General features: G+C 46.8%; 2 protein-coding genes and 2 long non-coding RNA genes across 4 annotated transcripts; 1 reads left to right on the plus strand and 3 right to left on the minus strand.

Moving 5' to 3' along the window:
* Positions 1-1,268: 1,268 nt before the first annotated feature.
* On the minus strand, positions 1,269-2,839 carry LOC147653542 (uncharacterized). The gene is made up of 2 exons (XR_015286419.1): positions 2,702-2,839; positions 1,269-2,003 (listed from the first exon to the last, which is right to left on the minus strand). It is a non-coding gene; the product is annotated as an uncharacterized LOC147653542 (long non-coding RNA).
* On the plus strand, positions 1,909-5,992 carry ATF4 (activating transcription factor 4). Its single transcript, XM_023935021.2, has 3 exons — positions 1,909-3,380; positions 4,210-4,524; positions 5,055-5,992. Exons 2-3 carry the CDS (start codon positions 4,308-4,310, stop codon positions 5,900-5,902), a joined length of 1,065 nt encoding a protein of 354 aa, XP_023790789.2. The 5' UTR covers positions 1,909-3,380; positions 4,210-4,307; the 3' UTR covers positions 5,903-5,992.
* A 2,027-nt stretch (positions 5,993-8,019) lies between these two features.
* LOC111934854 (uncharacterized) lies at positions 8,020-11,894 on the minus strand. Its single transcript, XR_002867447.2, has 2 exons — positions 11,793-11,894; positions 8,020-11,499 (listed from the first exon to the last, which is right to left on the minus strand). It is a non-coding gene; the product is annotated as an uncharacterized LOC111934854 (long non-coding RNA).
* Positions 11,895-13,813: 1,919 nt separating this feature from the next.
* RPS19BP1 (ribosomal protein S19 binding protein 1) lies at positions 13,814-16,506 on the minus strand. Its single transcript, XM_086887509.1, has 4 exons — positions 16,167-16,506; positions 15,940-16,080; positions 15,572-15,669; positions 13,814-14,486 (listed from the first exon to the last, which is right to left on the minus strand). Exons 1-4 carry the CDS (start codon positions 16,504-16,506, stop codon positions 14,352-14,354), a joined length of 714 nt encoding a protein of 237 aa, XP_086743635.1. The 3' UTR covers positions 13,814-14,351.
* Between the last annotated feature and the right edge of the window lie 8,318 nt (positions 16,507-24,824).

The following is a 24,824-nucleotide window of genomic DNA, read 5'->3' on the forward strand; positions in this document are numbered from 1 at the left end:
CAGGCCCTTGGCCTCTCTCCTGCAGTGAGCTCTGGAAAAGCAGCTCCTTTCTCCTGCAGCTGGCCCCTCGTTTCTGTGTCAGGATGACTCTTACTTGTTCCAGGAGTTCCCTTTGCTGCCCAGAGCAGGAAAATAATGTCCACAGTGATAAAGCTGGATGTTATAGAGTTAACATGACAGCAGGATTTCAGCCACCATGCACACAAATTGGTGTTCCCTCAGAAGCCACCTTTTTGTGCTAAATTTTCTTCAGAGCTGCTCAGTCTCTGAGCCACAAATCTATTATGTAATATTGGAAAGAAATTATTTTTTTAGACACTTTTGAGTTAACAAAGAGTGGCTAGTAGTTCTGGGCTTAGAAAATATTTATGATTTTTTCTGTACAAAAATTCCCAAGAAATGTTATTTGTGCTTTAAAAAGTGTCTTCTACCTTGGTTAAAAAATCTAGCCACAGTGGAGATATCTCTGACATAATATCTGCAGAAGAAGAAAGATAATTTATAAAGAAATTTGGGTTGTAGGTAGGTCATGAAATGATTTAACAACAGCTATTCTGCAATCGTGCAGCAAACAGAAAAAAAAAAAAAATACGCTTTTCTCTAAATGGCTGGCTCCTGGTTACTTGATTTCACTTTCTGGATTGGAGTCTGTTACAGAAAATCTGTCTGGAACTCATAAAACAGACAAATTTCCACCTCAGTTCACACACAAAAGGGAAAGCAGGCAGCTAGGAAACAAGCAGATCTGGGTTAAGTTCCTCATTGCATGCTTCATTTCTGCTTACGTGATTCTTGCGCACATGTTTCCAGAGTCCTTTCAGAGAAATCTATAATTATCTTTTCATGATGAAGGATTGGGTGTATATATATTGGGTGCATTTCTGTTTGTTTAGCTGCTATTATGGTCATACAATCACCCTTTTCTTTTCACTTAAAGGAGGGGAAGGCAGGCACAGCAGTGGATGTGAGAACTCTCCCTTAGCCAGTGAGGACATGCAAGTGCTGTCCACCCATCCAATCATCCACTCAGCTTCTTTAAAAGCTGCTGCGTGCTCTCAATTTGCCTTTGAAGCAAGACCTGCCTCCTCTGTAGCGTATCTATCAGAACAGTTATCTCAGACTGCTCAACCGCTATGGTGGTGTTCTTTGGCATTGGAGGACATTTTTCTCTTCCTTCTCTGTTTTAATGAGTCATCTCAAATTCTGTGCAAAGGAAGAAAGAAAACCAAAACCAACCAACCAAAATAAAATAGCAACAAACCAACATGTAGGGAAAACTGTCCTTTTTAATTCAGCAGCCACTGTTCATGTTACAGATGTGGAACAACACACTCTGCTTTGTAGCGACAGTGCTAAGACCATACTGCTAAAAGTAGAAATTGGGTCACACTCCATCCTTGCAAATCATCAGTCAATTTGTTGAAGACATTCTAGGCAGTTAGATCTGAGCAAATACAGTGAAGGCTATGGCTTTACACAAATACTAGTGAGGCCTTAACTGGAAAATAGTAGAGCCTTTTGCAGAAGTAGCTGAGAGGAAGCTGAGCTGCAGGACGATGGTATTTGAACAAGCAAGGTTCCACCGCAGCTCTCACAGCCGATGGTGCTGTGAGGCTGGCAAAGTGGAAATCGATCTTTAGAAGCTGGGTAACTCTGACACAGTGAGGAATGACACAGGTATTGAAACACTCAGTTCACTGGAGCTGTCCAGTGCTTGTGTGACCCGACTGAAAGGGTAACGAAGGAACTGAAGCCAGTGGAAAGCTGTTGACCCCTGTGAGTTTCTTGCTGTGGGCTGTCTCTGTGGGGGCCAGGCCAGCTGGTGGAACTGTTTAGCAGGGACAGGGTGGGGGAAGAGGTCTGACTTCTTTCCTAGAAGCAAGGTGATTCGGACCAGATAAAGCACAAAACCGCACTTTGAAAGCTATCCAAGGTGACACTGCCCTTTGTAGCCGCGAGGCTCTATAGGTGATCCATTAATGCTCACATCAGTCAAGTGATTTCTGCACAGAGAACAGAGAAGCAACTGCATCAGCATGAAACTGCGTGGCGGGAGAGGACATTCTCACTCCTCAGCTGTGGGATAACCAACTTCATTTTCAGCCTTTGCAAATGGGCTGAAGGCACTAGTTAGACTGATACTCTGCGCTGCCCGCCGGCGCGGCTCTGCAGCCGGGCACATCAGACGCCTCTCAGCGTGGCTGCGGCGCCACGGCCGCTGTGAGGCCGGCAGGCTCCGGGCAGATTCCCTCCTGCACGCACACCAACACAGCCCGAGAGCCCGTAATCTACGCGCTCCATGGGTGGGGCAGGCCGGGAGGGAAGGCAGCGCGTTATCTAAGGGAGCAGGAACCCATGGCGGGCTGCCGCCGCCTCAGGAGCGCCATGGCAGCGCCTCAGTCTGGGCCACAGCCGCCAGCACCCGCCTGACCTCAGCGGGACTTTGTGTGGGCAGCTGAAGGGGCCGTTGGACACCAAAGTGGGGAGCACATACTGCTTCGAAAGGGGCATATCAGGGGAAACGCAGGGCTGCCATGGCCGGGCACAATTTTCCCGTCCGGCTGCTCGTTCTCGACCCGCTGCCAGCATCATTCTTATCTCTTTCCCCCGCCACTGTCCGGTCGCCATTCCCCCTCTCCCCCCGCCCCATACTCCTTCTCTCCCCCCTTCCCCTCCGCATTGGTCTCCTCCGGGCCCTGACCAATAACAGCTCACGGGGCACGTGAACGACTCGCCCGTAGCCAATGAACGCCGCCCTTCCCACGTGGCGAGCTGCGTGACGTCTCCGCGCGAGCTCTGCGTCTTTGTTGGCGGGTAAAATTTCCCCCCCAACGCTCCCGGGGGGGGGCGGAGGGAGTGTCCTCATTCGCTCCGGTCACGTGGCTCCGTCGCGCCCGAAGGGGGGGGTGTCAAACGCGCATGTATACATCATATAGTCCCTCCACGACTGCCCCGCCGTGTAGCTGTGCTGTCCTGTGACAAGCCGTCTTGTCGGCGACCCCTGTGTTACCTCGTACCATAACGACAGGAGAGAAGCCCAGAAAGACAGGCCACAGGCCGCTAGGTGCAGGTGACAGGCAGGTGACGTTTGGCGGAAGGATATCTCACGACCGCAGCTCGCTTGGTAATACGACTCACATATAAGAGCAGAGCGCCGCCGCTGCCACCTCATTGTTTCCTGTCCCCGAGCGCAGAGGTTGTTGTGGTGGCCGTGTGCGCAGCACCTCCCGCGCGGCGCGGATACGAGCAACCCCCACCCCCCCTCCCCTGGCCGCCATGGCTCTTTAAGGCGGCAGGGCCAGCGGCGGCATCGGCCAGTGCAGCAGGCGCAGCAGCAGCGGCGGCGGCCTCAGCACATCCCCGGCATCTGCAACCATGGCGTGAGTATCATGAGGGACGGCTGCTCTCTCTTGTGTGTTGATAGGCGCCCTCTTACCCTCTTAAGTGGGCTTTTGGGGTGTGGTGTTAGTTGGTATCTCACGGGGAGTGGGGGGGAGATCCTTAGGTATACCAAAACAACATATAAATTACCTAGTTACGCCAAAATGGGTGCGAGCTGGGGGGATCTTTGTAGAGCTCAGTATCCCCGGGTGCGGCGAGGCTTAGAAATAGCAGGAAATGCCGTTTGGAAAGAATTTGCGAGGAACGTCTTGTTTCCTGTCGTTCGAGAAACCTTGCTTTCGAAAAATTTGGAATTTTATTATTGAATATTTTCTTTCTGGGTTTTTTTTTTTTTTATGGGAGTAAAGGAACATTCCCACGGAGCGTTTCTTTGCTCTTGCGAGGGAAAGTGCTCTTTTTACTTGAGGGAAAACGGGGCATTAGAGGTTTTGGGGTTTTGAGTATAAGAACCACGTGGTATAATCGCAGATAGACAAACAGGGGTTGATACTCATCTGGCACCAGTACTAATATTAAATACTGTGTTAGTGTAGCGTTAAGCCAGCGCTGGCCATCGGGCGCACAGCCTGTGCGGCGCTGGAGCCGCGGTGGAAACGTGGCAGGACACAAAATGGCGGCGGGACCGCGAAATGGCGGCGGGTGGGCGGGGCCGGCCCCTGAGGGAGGCGGGGGACGTGCAGCAGCAGCACAGAAATAAAGAAGTGAGATAATCTGTGAAGTTCCGCCATACTTCCTGAGGTGCTGTTGCTAGAAAAAGTTACGATGTTGGTCGGACCAAATACTGATGAGTGTAAGTTCTGTTCACAGGTTTTTCACGGCACCCCACAGCAGCATTGCTGTAGTCGACGAAAAAACCTTCTACTTGTCCACATCCTTCGACGTCAAAGCGTTAAAAGCTGACGAAAATGAGCTTCTTGAACAACGAGATGCTGTTGGGGGATTCAATATCCCCCTTCAGCCAGCCGTGTTCGGTGGCTGAGGAAAGTCTGGGACTCATAGATGACTACCTGGAGGTGGCCGAGCCCCTCGGTTCGCATGGGTTCTCCAGCGACAAGGCTAAGGCAGTCTCCTCCAATTGGCTTGCTGTGGACAGTTTAGGCAACACCATAGATAGCAGCCAGGGTAAGGTATTACTTATTTTCATAAAGGGCATCAATTACATCCTACCACAACATTCCAGTTGAAAATAAATTGCTAGGTTTTCATAAATCTGAAGGCAATCTCACATGTGTTTAGCTGTGCTCGGAAAGAGAGTATGTTGTGCTGTTTACCCTACACACAATTGCTGGTTATGGTAAAGTGCCAGTTGTGTTGGCCTTGAAATAACACAGCAGCTGTCAATGGTAGTGTTTCTTGGCAGAGGTAGCAGTAAGAAAGCATGGTTGTGTTTTGCAAATGTCCCTGAATTCTTGTGGCCTTTAAATAAGAGGGTTGGAATGTCGCAAGAGCTGCTTACATTGTACCCTGTAGTTTTTAGGAGCTCAGTGAAAGAGTGCTTTTTTTTTCTCTGATGGTTTACTCTTTGTGCTAATACACGAGAGAGGAAAAATGCTGAGATGATACACTGATAGATTGTTTTCATAAGCTTTGGTTGTGATGTTTTACTGTGGGATGGTTTACTAAAGAGGTAATTTACCTTTTGTGTTGTGCAGAGGATGCCTTCTCTGGCATGGAGTGGATGGTGGAGAAGATGGATCTGAAGGAATTTGATTTTGATGCTCTGTTAGGTATGGAACATCTGGAAGCCACCGTCTCACCAGACGAGCTGCTGGCCACGTTGGAAGACTCGTGTGATCTATTTAATGCTACCATCCAGGAATTTCACAACAAAGAACTTCCACTGATAAATAACGTAACCACCCATCTCCCTGAATCCCCAGTTGGAGCAGATCCAATGGCTCCATTGGCTTCTCTTTGGTCTCTTCCCTTTTCCCCAGGGTCTCTGACTTCCACTCCAGACCACTCATTTAGTTTAGAACTAGGTAGTGAAGTGGATGTTCTGGAAGGAGAAAAAAAATGGGAGTGCCCCACTGTTGTGGTGGTGATCACCAAGTCCGAGAAAGAGGAGGAGAACCACTCTGATGATAGTGGAATATGCATGAGCCCAGACTCCTACCTGGGAACCCCCCAACACAGCCCCACCAATTCAGTTGGATCCCCCAATGGCAACCAGTTCCCTGCAGATGCCCCTGGTGGCTCTGTGCGGTCCAAACCATACGATCATCCCGCAGAGAAGGTAGTGTCAGCAAAGGTGAAAGGAGAAAAGAAGATAGATAAGAAACTAAAAAAGATGGAGCAGAATAAGACTGCTGCCACACGTTACCGGCAGAAGAAGAGGGCGGAACAGGAGGCGCTGTCTGGGGAGTGTAGAGAGTTGGAGCAGAAGAACCAGGCCCTGAAGGAGAAAGCAGATTCCCTTAGTAAGGAAATTCAGTACTTAAAAGATCTGATAGAAGAGGTCCGCAAGGCCAAGGGCAAAAGAACTAGAGTTCCCGAGTAGGGTAGTCAGCAGTGTTGTGTGCATGTATATAAGCTTCCTGCTAAAGCTGTGTATTGCTGTCTAATAAATAATTTTGTAGTAAATGTGCAATGATGGTGTGTGATGAGTGGTACCTGTAAAACCAGCGTGACTTGAGCCACACCTGGGTGCTGTTGTGTGTCTGGAGAGAGCTGTGGGTTGTGGGTGGTGGATGCAGCGCAAGTGCAGAGCGTTTGGAACTGGGGTGTGTGTAAAGAGTCTCAGTTGACCTGTCCCCCTCCATAATTCACATGTGCTCTAAGGTGAGGGGATCACACTGAGGTGCCTCAGGGTTTTTAGCAAATCTCTAAGTCTATTGAAACAATTGAGATTGGAGAGCTGATGGAAGACAAGGTCAGTAATGCCATATGGTGGGAGGTACTTACTTTCAGACTTCGATATTTCTCTGAAGGGGAGGAAAAGGGTCCGGGGCCAAAACACAGTTGTGAACACTGGTTTAAGAAAAAGCTTGCTAGTAGATCCAGTGTTTGGTGCACTTGAGTTCCTCATCTGGGTCTCCCAAGTTCCCAAACCATGAGGGGGAGCGGTTGCCTGGCCCTGTGAAACTGGTGTGAGCTGGGCCAGATGGATGGGGTTACTGTAGTGCTCTTACGGGTCACGTTCCTCTACCAGAGTGAAAGTCCTCACTTCTTCAGCCAGCCACTGACCTGTCAAATTTTAAAATTAAATAAAAATTCACTTTATCGTAGGAAAGCTATAGCTTGAGTTGGTCATAAAACCAGCTCTAGTCCTGCCTCAGCTGTGCAGGGAAGGTACTGGTGTGCTGCAGCAGCACCTCTGTGTGGGTTAGGGGTGCTTTAGGATTTGGGATGTGCCATTTTTGACTACTTCATGTGTGCACTTTTTTTTTTGCCACTGATACCCCATTTAACAGTGCTTAATCCCTTTGGCTTGTGGGCACACACGTACTTTTTGAGGAGTCGATTCCTTTTCACTTGCCGCTGGTGTGGCTCCCTGAGCTGCTGGGTTCGGGTGCCTGGGCATCCCAGCCTGGCTGGCACACAGTGGCATCGGGGCTGCAGCCCGTGCTGGATGGAAAAGGTCCTTAAGGGATCCTTGGACAATGGTTTCTCCGGTTGCAGCCTGCTGGGGATGCCCTCAAGTTAGGGCTGCAGTCTTCATCCCTGCTCCTTGCCCAAGCCATTACCTGACGTGGGATAGCAGCTGAGGGACCTGCTGTGTGCAGGCTGCTCCAGCCCATGGATGGTGCGGGTGGCTGCTGGCATCAGGAGCTGACTGCTGCCATGGGGGGCTGAGAGGGCTCTCAGTGGCACCTGTCTGTGCCTACAGCTGTGCCTGCATGGCTGGGTGCTATTTAAATTGCAGCAAGAAGGCTCCCTCTCAGGAGTTAGGGCTTGTGCCACACTGAGGGGGGGTTGGATAAGTAACACCCTCCCCTTGGTATCATGAGACAATTTGAGCAGTCTCCAACCTCCTGGGTAAGGGCACCGTTGACCGTGCACTGTGCGAATGGGATGTACTGGATGAAAACTGGAGACTGCAAGCAGGGACAAGGAACTCTTGTGGTTTCAGAGGTAGACCAATGCAATAGGTTTCCTTTGAATCAGCTACATCTGCCGGGTTGGGGATGGGGATAATTAGAGGCAGAAAACCCCCAAGGTTTTGGTCAAATTTGCACCTGAGATGACATTTCAGTTGAGCCACAGAAAACATAGTAACTGCTATGAGTCTATGAGCTGGTGCCTTCCCTGTGCCAGGGAAAACCCTCCTCATACCGATCCCCCTTTCCCACCACAGGGCAACCACCCTTAGAGCCATAGCAGCTTCTGCTGGCAGCCCCTGGCAGCAGCCAGGGCTGAGGGAGCACCCTCCTGTGTTCTGCTGCCCTTACTCAGTTCTCCTGAAGCCTGGAAAAATTGTCAGCACATTTTTCCCCTCCCCACCCCATGGCAGGGCTGTCTGGGAGCTACTTGTGGCTAAAACAAATTTTTCTTCACGTTCATGCTCTGCAGGCAGACGGGGCAGTGTCTGAGCTGGCCAGTACATACATGATTCTGGTTCCTACAGCCCTGCAGAGGGCATGCAGGTCCAATTTACCAAATTACACTCACACCAGGGAAGGAAGATCAGAGCTGGAGCAGGCAAGAAGGAATGCATGACGCATCCACGCTGCTTTGCTCTCTGCAGCCGTGCTTTATAGAACTCCGTGCAGGAGGGTCAGAAAGCTGCCCTTAAAGAGCAGTCAGCGCTGTCAGTGCTTACCGAGGCTCCGAGCTTGTGGCTTTGCAGAGGCAGCCCATATGGCAATCTCATGCAACGCCTGCTGAAATGACGCTGTGTTCCATACTTAGTAACTTAGTTAAGATTTCACAGGGGCTGGAGATCAGGGCTGACTCTTCCTCTGCATTTTTTTATCTAGAATTTTCCTCCAGGCTTCTGTTGGGCACAGCAAGCATCACGCCACTTGGCTCTGCAGCTCAGTAGTTTGTCCAGCCTGCAGCAGGAGCCAAGGAACACCCAGGACACTGTCACAAACTCCAGCCCACAAGGGTAAAAAGTCTGATAGCCTCCTGCCTAATAACTGATTTTATATTTTTCAAACTGCAAAACTGCAGGAGCCTCTCTCATTTTTCTCACAGCCCCACAGAAAAAATGTGCTTCAACTGACTCTTTGCAGCTTGCATAGACCATGATACCATGTCCAGAATTAGATTGTAGTGCGTGAAATGCAGGCTTTACCTATCCCCAGAAGAGCCTAGTTCTTCTACATCCTTGGAAACAGCAGAATTCTCCCAATCTGAGTTACATAAAAGCTCTTTGAAGCTGGCACGGCTGATGGGATTTCTGTCTCAGTTATTTTTCCTCTGAATTAAGGGCAGCAAAGTAGACTTCACACGCAGTGTACGTGACCCTCAGTCTCCAATCCCTCAGCCAATTTCGTGCTTCATGGTAAACAGGAGCTTCAATATTCCCCCACAAAACCAAGCGACCTCTTACAGTTCACTGCTCGCAAAGCCCTGTCTCACAAGCTTGTTTCTGCTGTTATCACAATATTTATAATTACCTTCCTCTTCACCCTGCCTTTAGAGAGACCCAAATGCCCTTCTCTTTCAAAAGGAAAAGGGGAAACCATCACTGCTGACGACTTCTTCACACACCTTTGTGGAGAACCAGATGCACCTTTGCAGCACGCTTACAAAAATAAATCCAGAGCTGCAGTGTTGGGGAATGAAGAAAGAATGATGATAAAATCTTTCAAATAGCTTTTGCCCTGGCAGAAAGCCCAGAAATAGCTGCAAGGACAGGCTGTCCTTTGGGAGATGAAGGCTCTTCCAGTGCTCCCAGGCTGGACTATAGAAAGAAAATGTGGCTTATTCTGATGCAAACAGTTTCACACAGTGGTAGTCCATTCATAGCCTTTTTTGGGGGGTGGGAAATATATACATTTTTGGCCAGAAGAATACCAGTTTTCTTTATCTTCCCATAGACTAAGGCTTTCAGAAAAAAACCCCAAACTAAAACAACAACAACAACAACAACAAAAACCTCAAACAGGATCTGAATTGTCCTTCCTATAGGCATTATTTTCATCTTATGCATACTGATTTTTTCTCAATATGGTCCAAGTAGCTTCTGGGACTATCCTTCTTTCCTCTGTCCTGCTGTTTTCACAGCCTTGCCATGCAGTGCTGCACATAAACTCTCGTTACTTTTAATTTCCACTGCAAAGGCCATCTTGGGGTCTTACTGTGAACATCCCTTTCTGGGCCAGAAGTGCTCACCTTTGCTGACTTTCCCATTGAAATCCTTCAGGCCCTGTGAATTAACAGAGGAATTCAGTCCCCTGACCTAGACAATACTACTTTGGCTGCTCAGATATCCCAGGTATGCTGCCTTTGCATTATTTTCAGTGCACTCATGCAGTGTCATAAGTGAATGAAGTCACCAAATGAAGGAAGCTGGCTGCACCCACAAGCTCCAGTTTCCCTGTTACAGAGGTGCATGCTCTCCAAGTGATGGCCAGCTGCCTCTCATTTCTCCTTCAGCTGCTCTCTTCCTCTCTTTCACACGCACACACCCTTTTAAGGAATGGCAGAAGTGAGTTCCAGGCGCAGCAGATGTGTCAGCTTAATATATATAGGGCAGAGAATCTCCCAGTCCTGAAACTCCCCTGCATCTCCATTGCAGCGTGCGGGCAGGTGGAGAAAGAGCCCTGGTCTTTGCCTCCCATTAAAGGAGATAAATCATCTTGCTGGCATGCAAATGGTGCAGCTCAGGACAGGCCAGCTTGGCTACGTTACTGCTTAGCCTTCCCATAGCTTATTCCTTCAGAAAAAGGTGTGTGAAACCCTGTAGACAGCTGCAGAGCAACCTTCATGCTTTTTGTGTCCCCTGCCCCCAGCAGATAGCGGCTGTCTCTGTTAATCCTATTTAACGTAACTGCAGATAGACATGCAAACCTTTAATCCCTCTCCAGCCTACCAACCCTGCAGCCTGCCTTGGCTGGAGTTCCACATTTTGAGCTGTAAGCAGACAGTAGGCAGTCTGCCTTCTTTCACACTCCTTGTTTCGACCTGAGTGGATGTCTCAAAATGAGGAACTTCCTTTCATTGTAACTTCCTGAGGTGGTCAGGAGCCTGTAAGTGCTGTAGGTGCTGATGCTGTGTTGATCGTAAGACTGAAATGTAAGGCAGTCATGGAAAAACCCTCAGAGGGTAAAATTGGCTAAGGTTTTTAGGACCCTCCCCTATCCCTTGATTTTCCCCTACAGCTTTTTCAATGTTTTCAGTCTCTTTTGCCTGTGCAAGTTCATTGGCAGCCAGGTTTGTTACTGCTATATCATTTCAGAGGCAAGAAGTAGATGTCCCGAACTAACATGTTTCCTTGGTTTACTTTTGCAGCCTTCCCCTCTCTGGCACACACGTAGTTCTGGTAGTAGCTGTTGCCTTCTGAGGTAAGTGGAGACTTGCTGATAGAGCAGAGGCTGTATGGACTTACATTAGTTTGTACCCACTGGAACAAATTTCCTTTTTTTGCTTTCCATTCACATAACAAGGGAGCAGTAGGCCATTAAGAGGCTTGATGAATCTTATTCACACTAAGCGAGCTCACGGCTGAGCATCTGGGAACTATCCTAAACAGTTTCCCTGGAAAGGTTCTATCACATTAATAACACTCCAGAGCTTTTACTTGCATTCATATTAAAGCTGCCGCTACTGCTGCCCATTCTGACTCCCTGCTACGTGTGGGTGGAGATGCCCTGTAAGATGGCACCTCACAATTCCCTAGCTCAGCTACCTCTATTTTCTGCTGCAGGATGCTCAGCTGGTGTCGCAGAGCTGGGAAGGGAGCCAGCAGCCTGATGAGCTCAGCGAGCACGCGGCGTTGGCCCGGCAGCAGTGGGACACGTCCCTGCGCTGCTGCTTGCAGATGCGCGGGAAAGAAATGCTGTCCAGCAGGTCCAAAGGTTGTTGTGGCCTGCAGCCTGTCAGCTTCCAGTGTGGGAAACAGGTTGGAGGCCAACTAGGAAAAGCAGCTACAGCAGCTGCTGTTTCCCTAACTCCTTCTTGTCTCTTCCATTGGGCAGAGAAGTCTGGCTGCAAAGAACAGAGATCACAGAATCATAGAATGGTTTGGGTTGGTAGGGACCTTAGAGATCATCTCATTCCAATCCCCCTGCCAGGGACACCTTCCTCTAGAGCAGGTTGCTCGAAGCCCCATCCTGCCTTGCCTCAAACACCTACAGGGATGGGGCAGGTTTCTCCAAGGTAGCCATCTCCTGGTGTCCCAGCACAGCTGGGATCCTCTGGGCATGGCTAGACAGACTGCTGGGAGTATGAGAAGGTACCCGGCTTTAGCTTAACACCAGGCACATGCAACAGGCTGGTACCTGTTCTTCCTTCTTTGAAGACAGTCTCCTCCCAGGGTACCACCTGTCCTTATCTCCCCAGTATTCAGATGGCATTGCTCTTCTTTCCTAGGAGCTCATGCCCTGCCAGAGAGGGGGAAAGTCAAGGTTGCAACATGTTAGATCATTGCCATTGCAAGATGGCATCTCTAGAACCACCATTCACTTCTGCTTCTTTTTCCTTTTTCCTACAAAATAAAGTTTAATTTATTTAAGGATACTGTTGACTCTACATTTAAGTTTAGTTTCAAATGGCAAAATTCAGTCTGTCAGGTAGCTTTACCCTCCTTAACATAATGCCTGAAGAAGTATGTTGATTACTTGGCCCTAATAGTCTTTCCAGACAGTAATGAAGCCGCCACCCAGTTCTGAAACTCCACTGATCTGGGTGTTATTATCCTCGTGGAGAACTGCTCTGGGCCCCACTTTAAAGTTCCTCATTAACTTTGAAAGAAGAGCTTTCCTGTTGCTTACATTTGCAAACAAACAGGCTGGGCTTTGTACAAAGAGAGTGAACCACATTACCCTCCTGCCCTTTTCTGGAGCAAGGAAGGATGTTTTTGCTTCCCTCAGCCTGTGGGAGAAGGGCCCAGGAGCTGAACAACCACAGAAACAAGGGTGCGTAGGAGGAATGGGTAGAGGAGGAGCAGGAGAGGACTTGAAGGACTTCTGTAGGGTCATAGGAAATGCCAAATACTGAAAATGAAGGCTTAAAACAAAATAACACCCCAGAAATCTATCTCTTTCAGTCCAGTTGTGGCACAGCCAGCTTTTTCACAGTTAATTATTCTCATGACAGCTCCACACAGAGCTGCTTGTGTGAGGCCAGCTCACATGCACCGCAGCAGGCACATAGTGTAGAAGTTTTAGGGAGACACGTGATGAATACACATTTTGCTAAACTTTTTTCTTCAAACAATAGTGCTTCCATTCTTTTAAGAAGCTTTTTTTTTCTTTTTTCTTTTTTTTTTTTTTTTTTACTTTTTGGAAGCAAGAACCAACTGAAAAAAGGGAATTGTTCTTTGAACAATTTCTATATTCTTTGCCTGCAGATAGTTGAACCTGATCCTATTACAAGAAATCCCCTCCCACATGCTATTACCAATTTCCAGCACACACACTTCTGTATATTCACTGCTTATTTCCCCTCTCAGGATCTCATGTGTCCAAGTGACCTTCCCTCTTATGCAGACAAGGGGAAAAGAACTCAGCAGAGGAGGCACGGACTCAAGAGGACAGCACCAGGAATTATAATCAGAGGGCAGGGAAAGGATAAGTGAATTCCTGCCTGTGCTGGCATCAAGGATCTGCTGCTCAGGTCAGACAGGCTCCTTGTAATCAACTCCTGAGCTTAACCAAAGCTTGGCATTAGTCCATCTCCTTACCTGTTTTTTTTCCCCAAGGGAACACATTACCCATCTTCTTAGGTAAGGGCAGGAGAAGGCAGTGGCGGAGCTTGCCAGAGGCACATTTAGAGTGGTTTAAAGAAGAAGTTTTTGGAACAACACTCCCATCTGCTGGGCCTTCTGTTTGTTACAGCTGGGAATTTAGTGGTAGTCTGAGGGAAAACAACTTCCCTTCAACCCAGCACCACAAGCTCAGGCTCAGATTTTAATTTGATGCCAACACCTAACATCAGGGTCACAAGCCCTCCTGGCTACAGGACCTGGCAACACTCAGCAGTGGCGCCCTGCTGGCCTGGCTAAATTTCGGTGGGACACTCTGCTACAAACATTCAAAGGACAACTTTCTCCATGTGAGAGCTGTTTCTTGGAGAGAGGGAGTAGCCAGAATGGAGGAGTCATCTCCATTCCAACCTGCACTCTTTGAAGACCTAAGCATGTCAGAGAGATGATTTAATATATGTGTTAACATGAATTGGAGAGGCCATTCACACAACTGAGTCATCCTAAAGAGAGGAATGCTTGGATCACAGCAGTGACATGCCTCATCTTCATCAACTGTCATAATAATCACTACTACAAAAGCAAAGAGAGACAGTGTCTGCAACAATTATTTAATCAAATGACATACAAAAAGTTTTTGCAATGACTGACAGACCTGACAGGGGCTGTAATAAGAACCCAAACTGCAGAGTTACTCAAGTTTAACAGTCTTTCAAAGCATCCTTCCCTTCTTAATCCCAGTACAAAACATTTCTCCATTCAGATACAGTATTTTCAATGCTCCCTGCCAAATAACACTGGTAGCAGGAGTCTTATATCCTGGGGAAGGGGAAAAAGGATTTTATTTGGCTTGGTCCACCCTTCTATATCAGGAATGCAAGACACGCTGGCTGCAGGAAGATAATTATAAGGAAAACACACCTCAGAGCCAAGAGCACCTCTGTGGCTTTAGCAGGACAGTGACAAGCTCTGCCCAGATGCAGAGCTGCTCTGCAAGTCTGACACAGAGGCACTTGCTGGCAGGGGCACATGGCCCATGTGCCATCTCAAACACGCCAAGGAAATGCCCAGGCCTGCAAGCCAGACCGGAGAAGCTGCAGAAAGACTGGAGCTGCAAGAATCCCTGTCACAATGCTTATGGGACACCAAAGTATTCCCTCTCAAATTTACGGAAATCTTCCTCAGTAAACACTGTGCCTTCGGGCTTCTTCTTTTCTGTCTTCTCTGGAGGCTGATCTTTGGACTTCCTGCCTCTGTTCTGAGCAAGAACCTTCAGACGATACAGAAATGGAAAAAACAACAGTCACTGTTATCCAGATCAAACCACAGTGATTTTCAAGTTCTCCTGCAGCATCCCTGCTGTTGTACAAGAGCCCTGCTATTTTCCAGCGTGCCTCCCAAGAAATGTGAGAGGCAAACCACTGATGTTAACCCAAGCTGGTCACTGGGACAACAGCAGATACCACCTTGTTACTTGGAGTCAAATATGAAAACTATTTTCTAGTAATTGTCACAGACGTAAGAACATTGATTTAAATTCAGAATTTTCTGAAACCATGACCTTCTTTATTATCCCCTCTCTCCATGACACAAACCAAAAAACCAATTCCCTCAGCATTTTCTAATACACTATCACCTCCTGTCACAATCTCCAGCCTGAGGAAGACTGGCCTAAACCACTTCGTTTGTTTATGTAAGTTAACAGCCTGTATCTCATAAAAACAGCCCAAGATTCTTCCCTGTCAGCTATTCTTCCCTTCAAATCCTGGCATGAGACTACCTTTTGGGGAAGACCATTCAAGAAATTCTCAAGTTATGAGAAACACCATTTAAGAGGCTGAGTAATTCCTACTACATGAGCCAGCAGCACATCTGGTTCCCAGTAAATAAGCCTCAGGCTACAGAGAAGGACAACTTGGTCAACAGTAAGGAAAAGGTCTGAAACAGCGCATCTCTGCCAGTAGAAACTATAAAATATCTTTTGTAATTAATAAAAGCCAACAGCTGACAGGATATTTTGAGGAACCTGATGTAGCAGGTGGCGTTCCTGCCCATGGCAGGGTGGTTGGAACTGGATGATCTTTCAAGGTCCCTTCCCACCCAAACCATTCTATGATTCTATGATTTTCACTAGTATGAGAGAACATCATAGGGGGCAACGTATCAGCAACAGTTTAAAGCTTAGTAAGTTATTTTGCCAGTGCACACAGAAATTCCTCAAGGCCATGTGTAGACAGAAACTTGACTCTCTTGTGCAAGGTACAGATCTGGAAGATCCAGGGATCATTCCCATTCACCTGTGTTCCTCAGTGGAAACAGAACCGCTCCCCCCCTCAAAAGAAATTACATTCTTACTTGTTCTGTGACGGCTTTGTCTGCAACAAGTCGTCCCTTTAACATGTACCGCAGGTTTTCTCTCAAGTGATTCACAGGCTTCTTCTTATGGTACTCCTCTGGGGCAAAGCAGAAAGGGACAAAACGCATCAGCTGCTCATCCAGACAGCTCACAAGGAGAGACACAGGAGGATCAGCAAAGTCCCGGGAACCAAACACCGCTACAGCTCAGGGATAGCCCCCACAAACGAGGCTGCGTTTAAGTGAGCGACACCAAGAGGGCGTGCAGGAGGATGAGGTGGGACGGGACGGAGACAGCGACCGGCAACGTGGCTGCGGGAAGCCACAAGGGTCCCCGGTGCGAGGGCTGTGGAGGGGCCGGGACTCACCTATCGCCGACTTCACGACCCTGCCCTTGACCGTGGCCTTGTTCCTGCCGGCCTCCGGTGCTCTCTTCCTCCGCCTCGCCGCGCCCGTAGTCCTGGGGCCGGCCCGGCCTTGCTGGAGTCCCGGCGGCGCCTTCGCCCGGCCTGCAACGGGAAGAGGGACGGAGTCACCGCAGGGGTACCGGGGAGCTCTCCCTGCCCGCCGGCAGCGCCCGGCCCCGCGGGCTCACCCGGCGGCTCCAGCAGCTCCAGGCCGCGGCGCAGCAGCGATGCCGACATGGCCGCGCCGCGCTCCCGCCCGGCCCCACAGCGCCGCGCGCGGCCCGGCGGGCACCGCGCCCGCCTGAGGGCGGCGAGGCGGGGCCTGCCCCAGGGGACGGGCTCCTCCCGCCGCCGCCCGGCCGAGGGACGCAGAGCAGGGGCCATGGGGTAAAGCAGGAATTTAACCTCAAAACGAGGCGGAACTTGTCCGCGTTTAAGGCGGCGGAGCGCTGGAACCAGGCTGCCCAGAGAGGTCGTGGAGTCTCCGTCGCTGGAGACAAAGATCATCTGGACGTGTTCCTGTGTCATCTGCTCTGGGTGACCCTGAGCTGGCAGGGACGGGGGCTAGGTTATGTGAATATCAAGATTACCTCAAGTCAGGATGTTCTTTGGTGCAAGATCTTTGAGCACTTTCAATGCTAATCAGCAAGGAAAAAGACTTAATTGGAACAGGCAGCGGTCAGCATCCCTTCGTCAAAGACATCCAGGAACAAACAAAGTTTAAGGAGGTAGTAGGTAAAGATCTGTGTCAATAGAACAGATAGCAGTTAGTATTCCTTACTCAACAATATCCTGGACCTAACAGCCTTTAAGGATGTAGTAAATCAAGATGTCGATGTAAGTCTATGTGTACATTGCTGATTTGGAAAAATAGTCAAGTTGTATGTATGTTCTCTGTAATACTAAAAGTCATGCCTAAAGGTCAAAAAGACTCCTGCCCAGGTGAAGGCCTTTCCTCTGAGCCTGCACAGAAATTAACTGGGGTTATGTAATTCCTCCTACTGACTCATCACAAGACAGCGGCTGTAATTGGGAAGTTATAGACCCTGAAATTCTATGTATAAATGATGGTGTGGAAAAGTCCAGTGGGCATGTTTGGTTTGGGGAATGTCACAAAGCACCTGGGCTCGCACAACACTGAAATAAATAATCTAGTCTCTCCTAAGTGCGTAATTACGGGCTTGTTGCACACCAGGTAATGAGTCTGACTTTGTGGACAGCACAAGGGGTCCTGCCATCACAGAGGTTGTCACAGGCCAGGAGGAAAGGGGATGGTGTCATGTTTTGTCTCAGCAAGGCTCCAAAAATCCCAATTTAACTGTGCTAGGCTCATCAGGCAGTGAGGTTGACTCTGCCATAAATTGCATCTATTATTCAGGGTTGCTTTAGTCTATTTGTTTAAAGCTTTCTTCTCCAGTTTTCACCCCTCTAGAGACTTCATGCTAATATCTGCTAAATTTAGCAATCATTTGAATAAAGCTTATTCAATTATAGCCAGTGCTGCCAGTAAGAAGCTGACACTGGAGGAGGAAAGAGGTTTATTCTCCCTCAGACATGTCCTGCAGGGAGAAAGGGATACAAATGGCTCTCATTGTTTCTCATAGTAATCATCTGTAACAGGGACCAATAACAGTTAAACCTCTGTGTATTAAAAGACAGTCATTCTCTGGAAATTGTTCTCCTGCCTCTGCAGATGTCACCTCAGTGCCTGTCTTTTATTGTTCCTTCTCTTCTGAATCCCTCCCTGGATGGATACCAGCATACTGTGTCAGTTTCCGCTAATGCTGCTAATACATTTTTCTGGACAGGACTTATGTGGTGCCTATTCCTGTCTTCAGAGCTGGGGAACATTAACCATTTGCTGCTTGTTCAGCATGTCACTTCTCACTCTTAGTTTTCCCTTTAATGAGCTATTTTTAAAAATTTATTTGAAGGGACAGTTGCTGGATATGTAACGCAAAACGCTTCTCCATTTTTTTTGTTTTCTCTTAGTAGCTAGTGGAAAATGGAACCTGCTCAGCTCTTACTCCCTGCCAGATTTGTCCCTCCACTTGTGTGAAAGCTCACTAAGTTACAAAGAGGGTATTGTAGCTCTGTGAAGAAGCTGAACAAGCCATGAGTTGATAGCCTATTGCTAAAATAGAAGAAAGCAATAAAGAATATTATAGTCAGTAGAAAAGTGGTTACTGCTTATATACTCATATTATCTTCATCTTGGTCAGAGTGGGATAAATGGTAGCTGCCAATGCCATGGGGAAGGTATTTTTAAAACTTCATCAGTCAAACACTCTTTTAGCCCCTAAAATACAAATTTACAAAAATACAAATTTGTAAAAATACAAAGGTTCTGTGTAAGCTGTTCATGGTTTCATATTGCACAGTATATTCAACTCATCTTATTCTTCTGATTAAAAACTATATTTGTATCATTTATTACCAACACCTAATACATTGTTACATATGCTTTGTGACAGAACCATGCAACCTCATAAATGTTTTATGCAGTCATCTGATGCAAAACCAGCTTTATTACCAGCACTACAAAATATGTTTAACAAATTAGTGTGATAGAAGCTGCACTGATTTATTATCCTGTTCATGGAACACATATCCCCTTTTCTACCTCAAAAGTAAACCATTACCATCTCATTTCCCTTTCTGTTGTGCCAATTAACAATGATCTCAGTTATGTAGGTGTCTCAGAAAATCTGACTCCATTCTTGTTAAATACCTGCAGTAGCAAGGACCTCATAATACAGGCAACTCCTCCTTTGACCAGCAAGGCCGGTGCTGTGATTTTAGTCAGCAATTACCTGCAAAATAAAATTTAATGAGCACACAGGGGGGTCACTTTGCTGAAGAGGGAAGGTAAGGCACTTTCTTTAACTGCATTCACAGTCTCCTGCCTCAGAGTCTGGTCAGGTTCTTGAAACTGGTTAGTTCACCAAGAAGTTAAATGGATGCACACTTTGTGGTTTGGTGTATACCCCAGGTTTGGATCTGTTGTCAAGGACCACGGTCTGACGTAGGCTGTGGAGTTTTTAATACTTTGTAAAATCACGTAGCTATTATTAATACATCACATTTCTTCATCTCCTTTTAACAGGATCTGACAGCTTTTCTCAGGGCATGATTGTTGCTGTTTCTCCTGACTGCATTCTGGTGGTGGCTGTGCTTGTTCTTACCAGAGATGGTGATTACAGCATCTGTCCTCTTTCTGCTGGGTGGCTCTGGTACAATCAACACCTGCTACACTCCTGCAGACAGAGGTGCAGAGTCTTCCTTTGCTCTTTGACCTTTATGGAGAATTATGCATCTTTTCCCTGCACTGCTAAACAACATAAATTTGTTTGCTTATATTAGGAATGTAAAATCATCTCTTAATACGAACAAGATTTTGCCTGTGTAGTATATGTTACTTCTCCTATAGCTGTAGAATGTAGGCATTTGGATCACATAGCATCTTCTCCATGCTGTAAACTGTAAAATACCCTATGCTGACCTTAGATTAAGTCAGCTACCTGTTTTTGATAAATCTGCTTTATGCTGAGCACAGCACATGAAGTGCTGTATTTCTCTTTACAGGAGCTTCCGTGGCTTTATCAGTCTCTCAGTGGTGATATGCTCCTTGTGTCATCATGATAGATACATTTACCCATGCCTTTCTTTTACTCAGTCACTATTGGAAGCAGCTGAGCAGACCCTACAAATAGCTTTTTCCAGACTAGTATGTACTATTAAAAACTTAATGTTATGAGACTTCGTCTATGTCAGTAAAAAAAAAAAAAATCAAAAAAAAAAAAATCAGTATTTCATTATAATGTTTTAAGGCCTCTATTCAAATTAAAATTTCATCCAAGATGAATAAAATTAAAATTTCATTGCTTTGCAATCCCTCAAAAATCAGTTCAGTTAGCTCTTTGAAGCACTTTGGGGACAGAATGAATGCCAAATGGTCTAAATTTAAATGTATAACATCCAAATAAATCACTGTCTTAGAGCCTGAATAATCTGAGTTTGGATGGCAAAAACCATAGGTGCTGCATTTCAGACTGAGAATGCCTTTCTTTCTGAGGTTTAAGATGTCTTTGAAAGCTTCTGATGCTAATGTTCATGTTTTATAGCTTTCTTTAAATCTCATGCCTCAGTGGGTAGCTGGCTTTTCAAGTACTAAATAACCCAGCCTACAGATCAGTTGGAGTTTTAAGTAACTTCCATATGTGAATATTATGAGTTTGCTTTCTGCTTGCTTTCTTGTGGCATTGAAAAATGGTAATTTTTCCTGCTTGGATATGTGGATAAAGTTCCTGGTTCATCTTGGAACAACTATTATTTCTCTATTATTCTGGGCTTTGGAAGACATCTGATTTAGCTTGTTCCACCTTATTATTCTGTATTACATGCTAACAAAGACATACCCGATATTCATGTCTAATCACACTGCTGTCTGTGGCAGTTCATAATAGCTGTCTATTTGCTCTTACTTTATGTTCCAGCTTCTGGATTCAGGGGGTTATGTAGGAGTCTCAGTCTGAAGGAATGTTGTGAAGGATGTGAGAAAAGAGAAGATAAGGGCACCATTGGAAGTAAAATATAACAGTCACAAGCTGTTTAGGGCTTTTTAAAAAAAACAGTTTTATGATTTTGGGAAATGGGATCCTGATGTCTGAACACTTGGTACAGTCCACATTGACACATATATCTGTATTGTCTCTTCCAAATGAATCAGACTGATTTTCAAGCTGATTTATAGCGGATTTTCACCTCAGCATGTTTCTTCACATGTGGATTAGGGAATGTGCTTTGCTTTAAGCAGCTGTCCAGTTTTACCACTTCCCATACTCTGTATTTTCTCTTGAACAGCAATACCCAACGCTGCTGTCATTAATATTTAGCTCTGTTTGCCATCCTGAAGCAGTTTGTGCTGTGGTCACTGTTACTACAAAGAGCCATGGATCACTGCCTGCCCTGTACCTCAAGTGCATAGGAACCTTTGTCCTTTAACAGTGTGACATGCCTTTGAAAAACAATTCAACTTTCCAGCCTACTGAATTTGTACAAGGGCTGGGCAATGCTTTGATTCATACACTTGCATGGAAAAGTATGTAGTTATTTTAGACTGACAGAAAGTTTTTTTTTGGTTGTTTGGTTTTTTTTTTTTTTAGGTTTTGTTTTTTTTTTAGTGCAGTGCAGACATCTACCTCTTCCATTCACTTTTCAGTGACCTATTCCAGTTCACCAAGAATCTGGGTCTGCCTTGCACAGATTCTGTGGATAATGTTAGAGCAGCTTAAGATTAAATCAACTTCCCACTGTACAAGATGCTGTAGTAAGAAACGAACTCTGTCCCTGAACAAGACATGCTATACAGAGGAGATAAGGAAACACAAAGATTAAGCAACTCAACATCCTTGTCCTCCACCTGTTGGGTATTTTTTTGCTCCAAATGGGAAGAGAACAAGCATCAATAGCTCTGCTGGTACTGTAAGAGTGCACTTTGTAGATAGAGGAAATATTTTAAAGTACATAAAATGTTGTATTTGGGAAAAAAAAAAAACAACCCACCCAAACAAGCCCTTCTGCAGGGCTTAGAATACCAGAGGAAAACACTTGGCTAGCTATAATTTGCATATAATAGAGAGTTGGTGTCACAAGGTTTTTGTGGCCAGAAAAATGGGTTTTGGCATCCAGACTCACATAAATGCCTAACAGTCCAGTGCCCTCATACTTTCTGTTTTCACCTGAATGGAAAATTCTCTTCAGAAGAGCATCTGCTGGTCTTGCACACCTCCTAGAGTGGAACAGGCAAAAAGTTCTGCAGCTGGAAGGGAATGATTTCTCTCTGTTTCCCACTGCTAGCCTTAAATATCAAAAGGATGAAGGAGTAGAAGGATCCCAGGTCTCAGAGTGGTTGACTTTTCCCTGTTCCTTTTGTGGACCATGGTTCCTGGGTCTTCCTCCTACCTTTCCCACCAACTTCATTCCTGCAGCATTGGCTCTGGGAGAAAGTGGCAGACCTCACTGCCACTTTTCCTCAGTTTGAAAGACCAAAACCGATCCTGCTGTAGTTATTTTTCTTTTTCCCTAAGAGTCTAGGAGAAAATGATAAAGATCCTTTGGAGCGGGGATGGGCCTGAGTGAACGAAATAAAGGGGAGCTGTGGACCAGGAAGTGCTAAATGCTGGAGAACAGGTGTAACAGATGGCAGACACAGGAAGGGGCAAAGGCAGGGGCTTGGAGAGAGTACAAGTTTGCCTTGTAGATTTTCAGGCTGAATAAAAAGCATTGTAGAAAGGTGAGTTAATTGTGGACAACACTTAACTGCCACATGTACACATGGGGAACTACTGAAAACTTGAGAGATTTTGCTTATTGGGGATCTGACTTGTTAATTTTTGTGGTTCTGTGTCACTGGCACTGTTGGATCAGAAGTTTAGAGCTGTTTCATGGAAGTTTTTACAGACTCTTCCAGGGCATCTTGCCTCGTTAGTTTGGAACTTGCAGTTAGTGTGGGTTTGATGAGACATCAGCATATGAGCCTCCAAGTTTACCAGGACCTTTGTTTTCCTTTTAATTTAGCTTCAAGCCTGGGCTTCAAGTGGACTGTTACCTTCTGACTTGTTTTTTTTTTTTTTCCTTGCCTCTGGACTTCAGCCTACATTTTTTTTTTCCCTTTGTGCTTCTAGAATTGGTCTTTCCTTTTTAAATTGCAGACTGACCTCCCTGGTTGACACTTGGCCTTCTTTTGTTTCACTTTTGGCTTTCCATTTACTCTTTATTCCTTCCTTACATTGTTTGTTTCCTGCTTTGTGGCTTTTTTTTGTGTTTTAGTTAGAAATATAGGTCTTCCATGCCAGAATCAGAGAAATTCACCCCAAAAAAGTTCCCCACTGAATACAGAGAAAATGGACAGAAACTGAAATGAGGATTTTGGGGCAAGGTTCAGTGTATAGCATTGTTTAACTAGAGGGATTTGTAAAAAGGCAGTGGTGGTTCTCTGCTCTGGAAATACTGTGGCCTTTGATGAAGTAAAGTCTTGTTTCTTCCAAGAGGATGTATTTCATCCTGGTTACAGTAGAATTAATGATTTCTCATGTAAAGAGCTTGGAAATACATACAGAAGAGGTTGCATTAGAGCTGAGAGCTTGTGTCCTTATGCTGCGTAGATGTGAAATTGGGGAATGTCAGTGGCTGCTGAACATGGCTGCTTTCAAAGCAGTGACAATGAGGTGGAAGGCTCTGTGTTGTGTTCCCAGCATCTCCACTCCTTAAAATTGTTTACAAGCCCCAGAGCTGGCTCAGAATGCAGCAAAGTTTAGCTAGTTATGCTTGTCATCAATTATTAAGGGTTTGGAGACAGACGGGAGGTGGGCTGGGGCCATCACGGGTTTTGCTGCCTTAGGCAGGCCTTGTTAGAGGATGTCTGTGCTGCTTGGTGCAGAACAGAGCCAGGGAGCTGGGGCAGCATTGCCTGCTGCTGCTGCAGGTCCTGCCTGCTCTGTCCTCTGCTGGCACAGCCCGATTTTCCCATGGCTGCAGCTGTGTCATGCGTGTCCCTGCTTCAGTTGTTAAAGGTGGAACATGTCCTGTCCCCCACTCCCTTCAGATTTGAAGGACTGGATGTTTATTGCTGCAATACACAGTGTTTTCCTAGTTTCTGGTATTTTTTTTTTTTTTCTTCAGAATTTCTCAGAACTACACAGAATAACTTGTGAAGCCTCTTAGATCAAGGGAAGATATTCTGTCCAGTGTCTGGCATGCTGCATTCGTCAGTGTAGTGCCAGTCCTCTCTCTCTGCACTCAGCTTTTGTAATTTTTCCTCTCTTTTTTCCCCTTTCCTTCCTTTGCTCTCTCTCTACTAGCTGTATTTTGTCTTTCCTTGTTTTACTCCCTGCTTCTTTGACTGTTGCCTCTTTACTGCTTTTGCTTCTCCAATTTCTGAGGCTGTGGGAGTGTGACAGTTCAGCCCGACTTTTTACTATTTATTCTTGACTCCCAGCAGTTGAGTCTCTCTAAATTATGTCCTCTCCTCTCCTCTCCTCTCCTCTCCTCTCCTCTCCTCTCCTCTCCTCTCCTCTCCTCTCCTCTCCTCTCCTCTCCTCTCCTCTCCTCTCCTCTCCTCTCCTCTCCTCTCCTCTCCTCTCCTCTCCTCTCCTCTCCTCTCCTCTCCTCTCCTCTCCTCTCCTCTCCTCTCCTCTCCTCTCCTCTCCTCTCCTCTCCTCTCCTCTCCTCTCCTCTCCTCTCCTCTCCTCTCCTCTCCTCTCCTCTCCTCTCCTCTCCTCTCCTCTCCTCTCCTCTCCTCTCCTCTCCTCTCCTCTCCTCTCCTCTCCTCTCCTCTCCTCTCCTCTCCTCTCCTCTCCTCTCCTCTCCTCTCCTCTCCCAGGTACTTAGGGCACTCTCACTCTCTCGGGGTGCAGGGGCAGCCCTGGAGGTGCTGGGTACCAGACACCCACACGCGGTGAAATGAGACCTCCGCGGGCCAGGCTGCCTTTTCCAGGGCCACGTTTCCTGCTCTGCCTCTTTCTCCTGAAGTCCGGGGAGCAAATGCCGGCAGGAGACGATGCTGCTGCCATTTCTTGCAGGGGTGCCTGGTGCCACTAGGGCTCTCCTCACTAGATGTCACTGTGAGGCTGAATTTCGCCTGCCACGAGCACCTCAGCCAGGAGAGACGGGTCTTGAGTGATGAGTTTTAGGAAGGCCCTGCCAGAAGCAAGGGGAGGGCATGGAAGAGAATTTCAGGACAAACGTGGAGTTGCTGTAGGTTTTACCTGTCCCTGACAAGTTTTGGGAACATAACTAGCAAGATGTGCAGGGGCTTTGGGGTGCAAATCCATAACACTGCCTTC

The sequence above is a fragment of the Cyanistes caeruleus genome, chromosome 4, assembly GCF_971803275.1.
Source record: "Cyanistes caeruleus chromosome 4, bCyaCae1.hap1.1, whole genome shotgun sequence".
Taxonomy (NCBI): Eukaryota; Metazoa; Chordata; class Aves; order Passeriformes; family Paridae; genus Cyanistes; species Cyanistes caeruleus.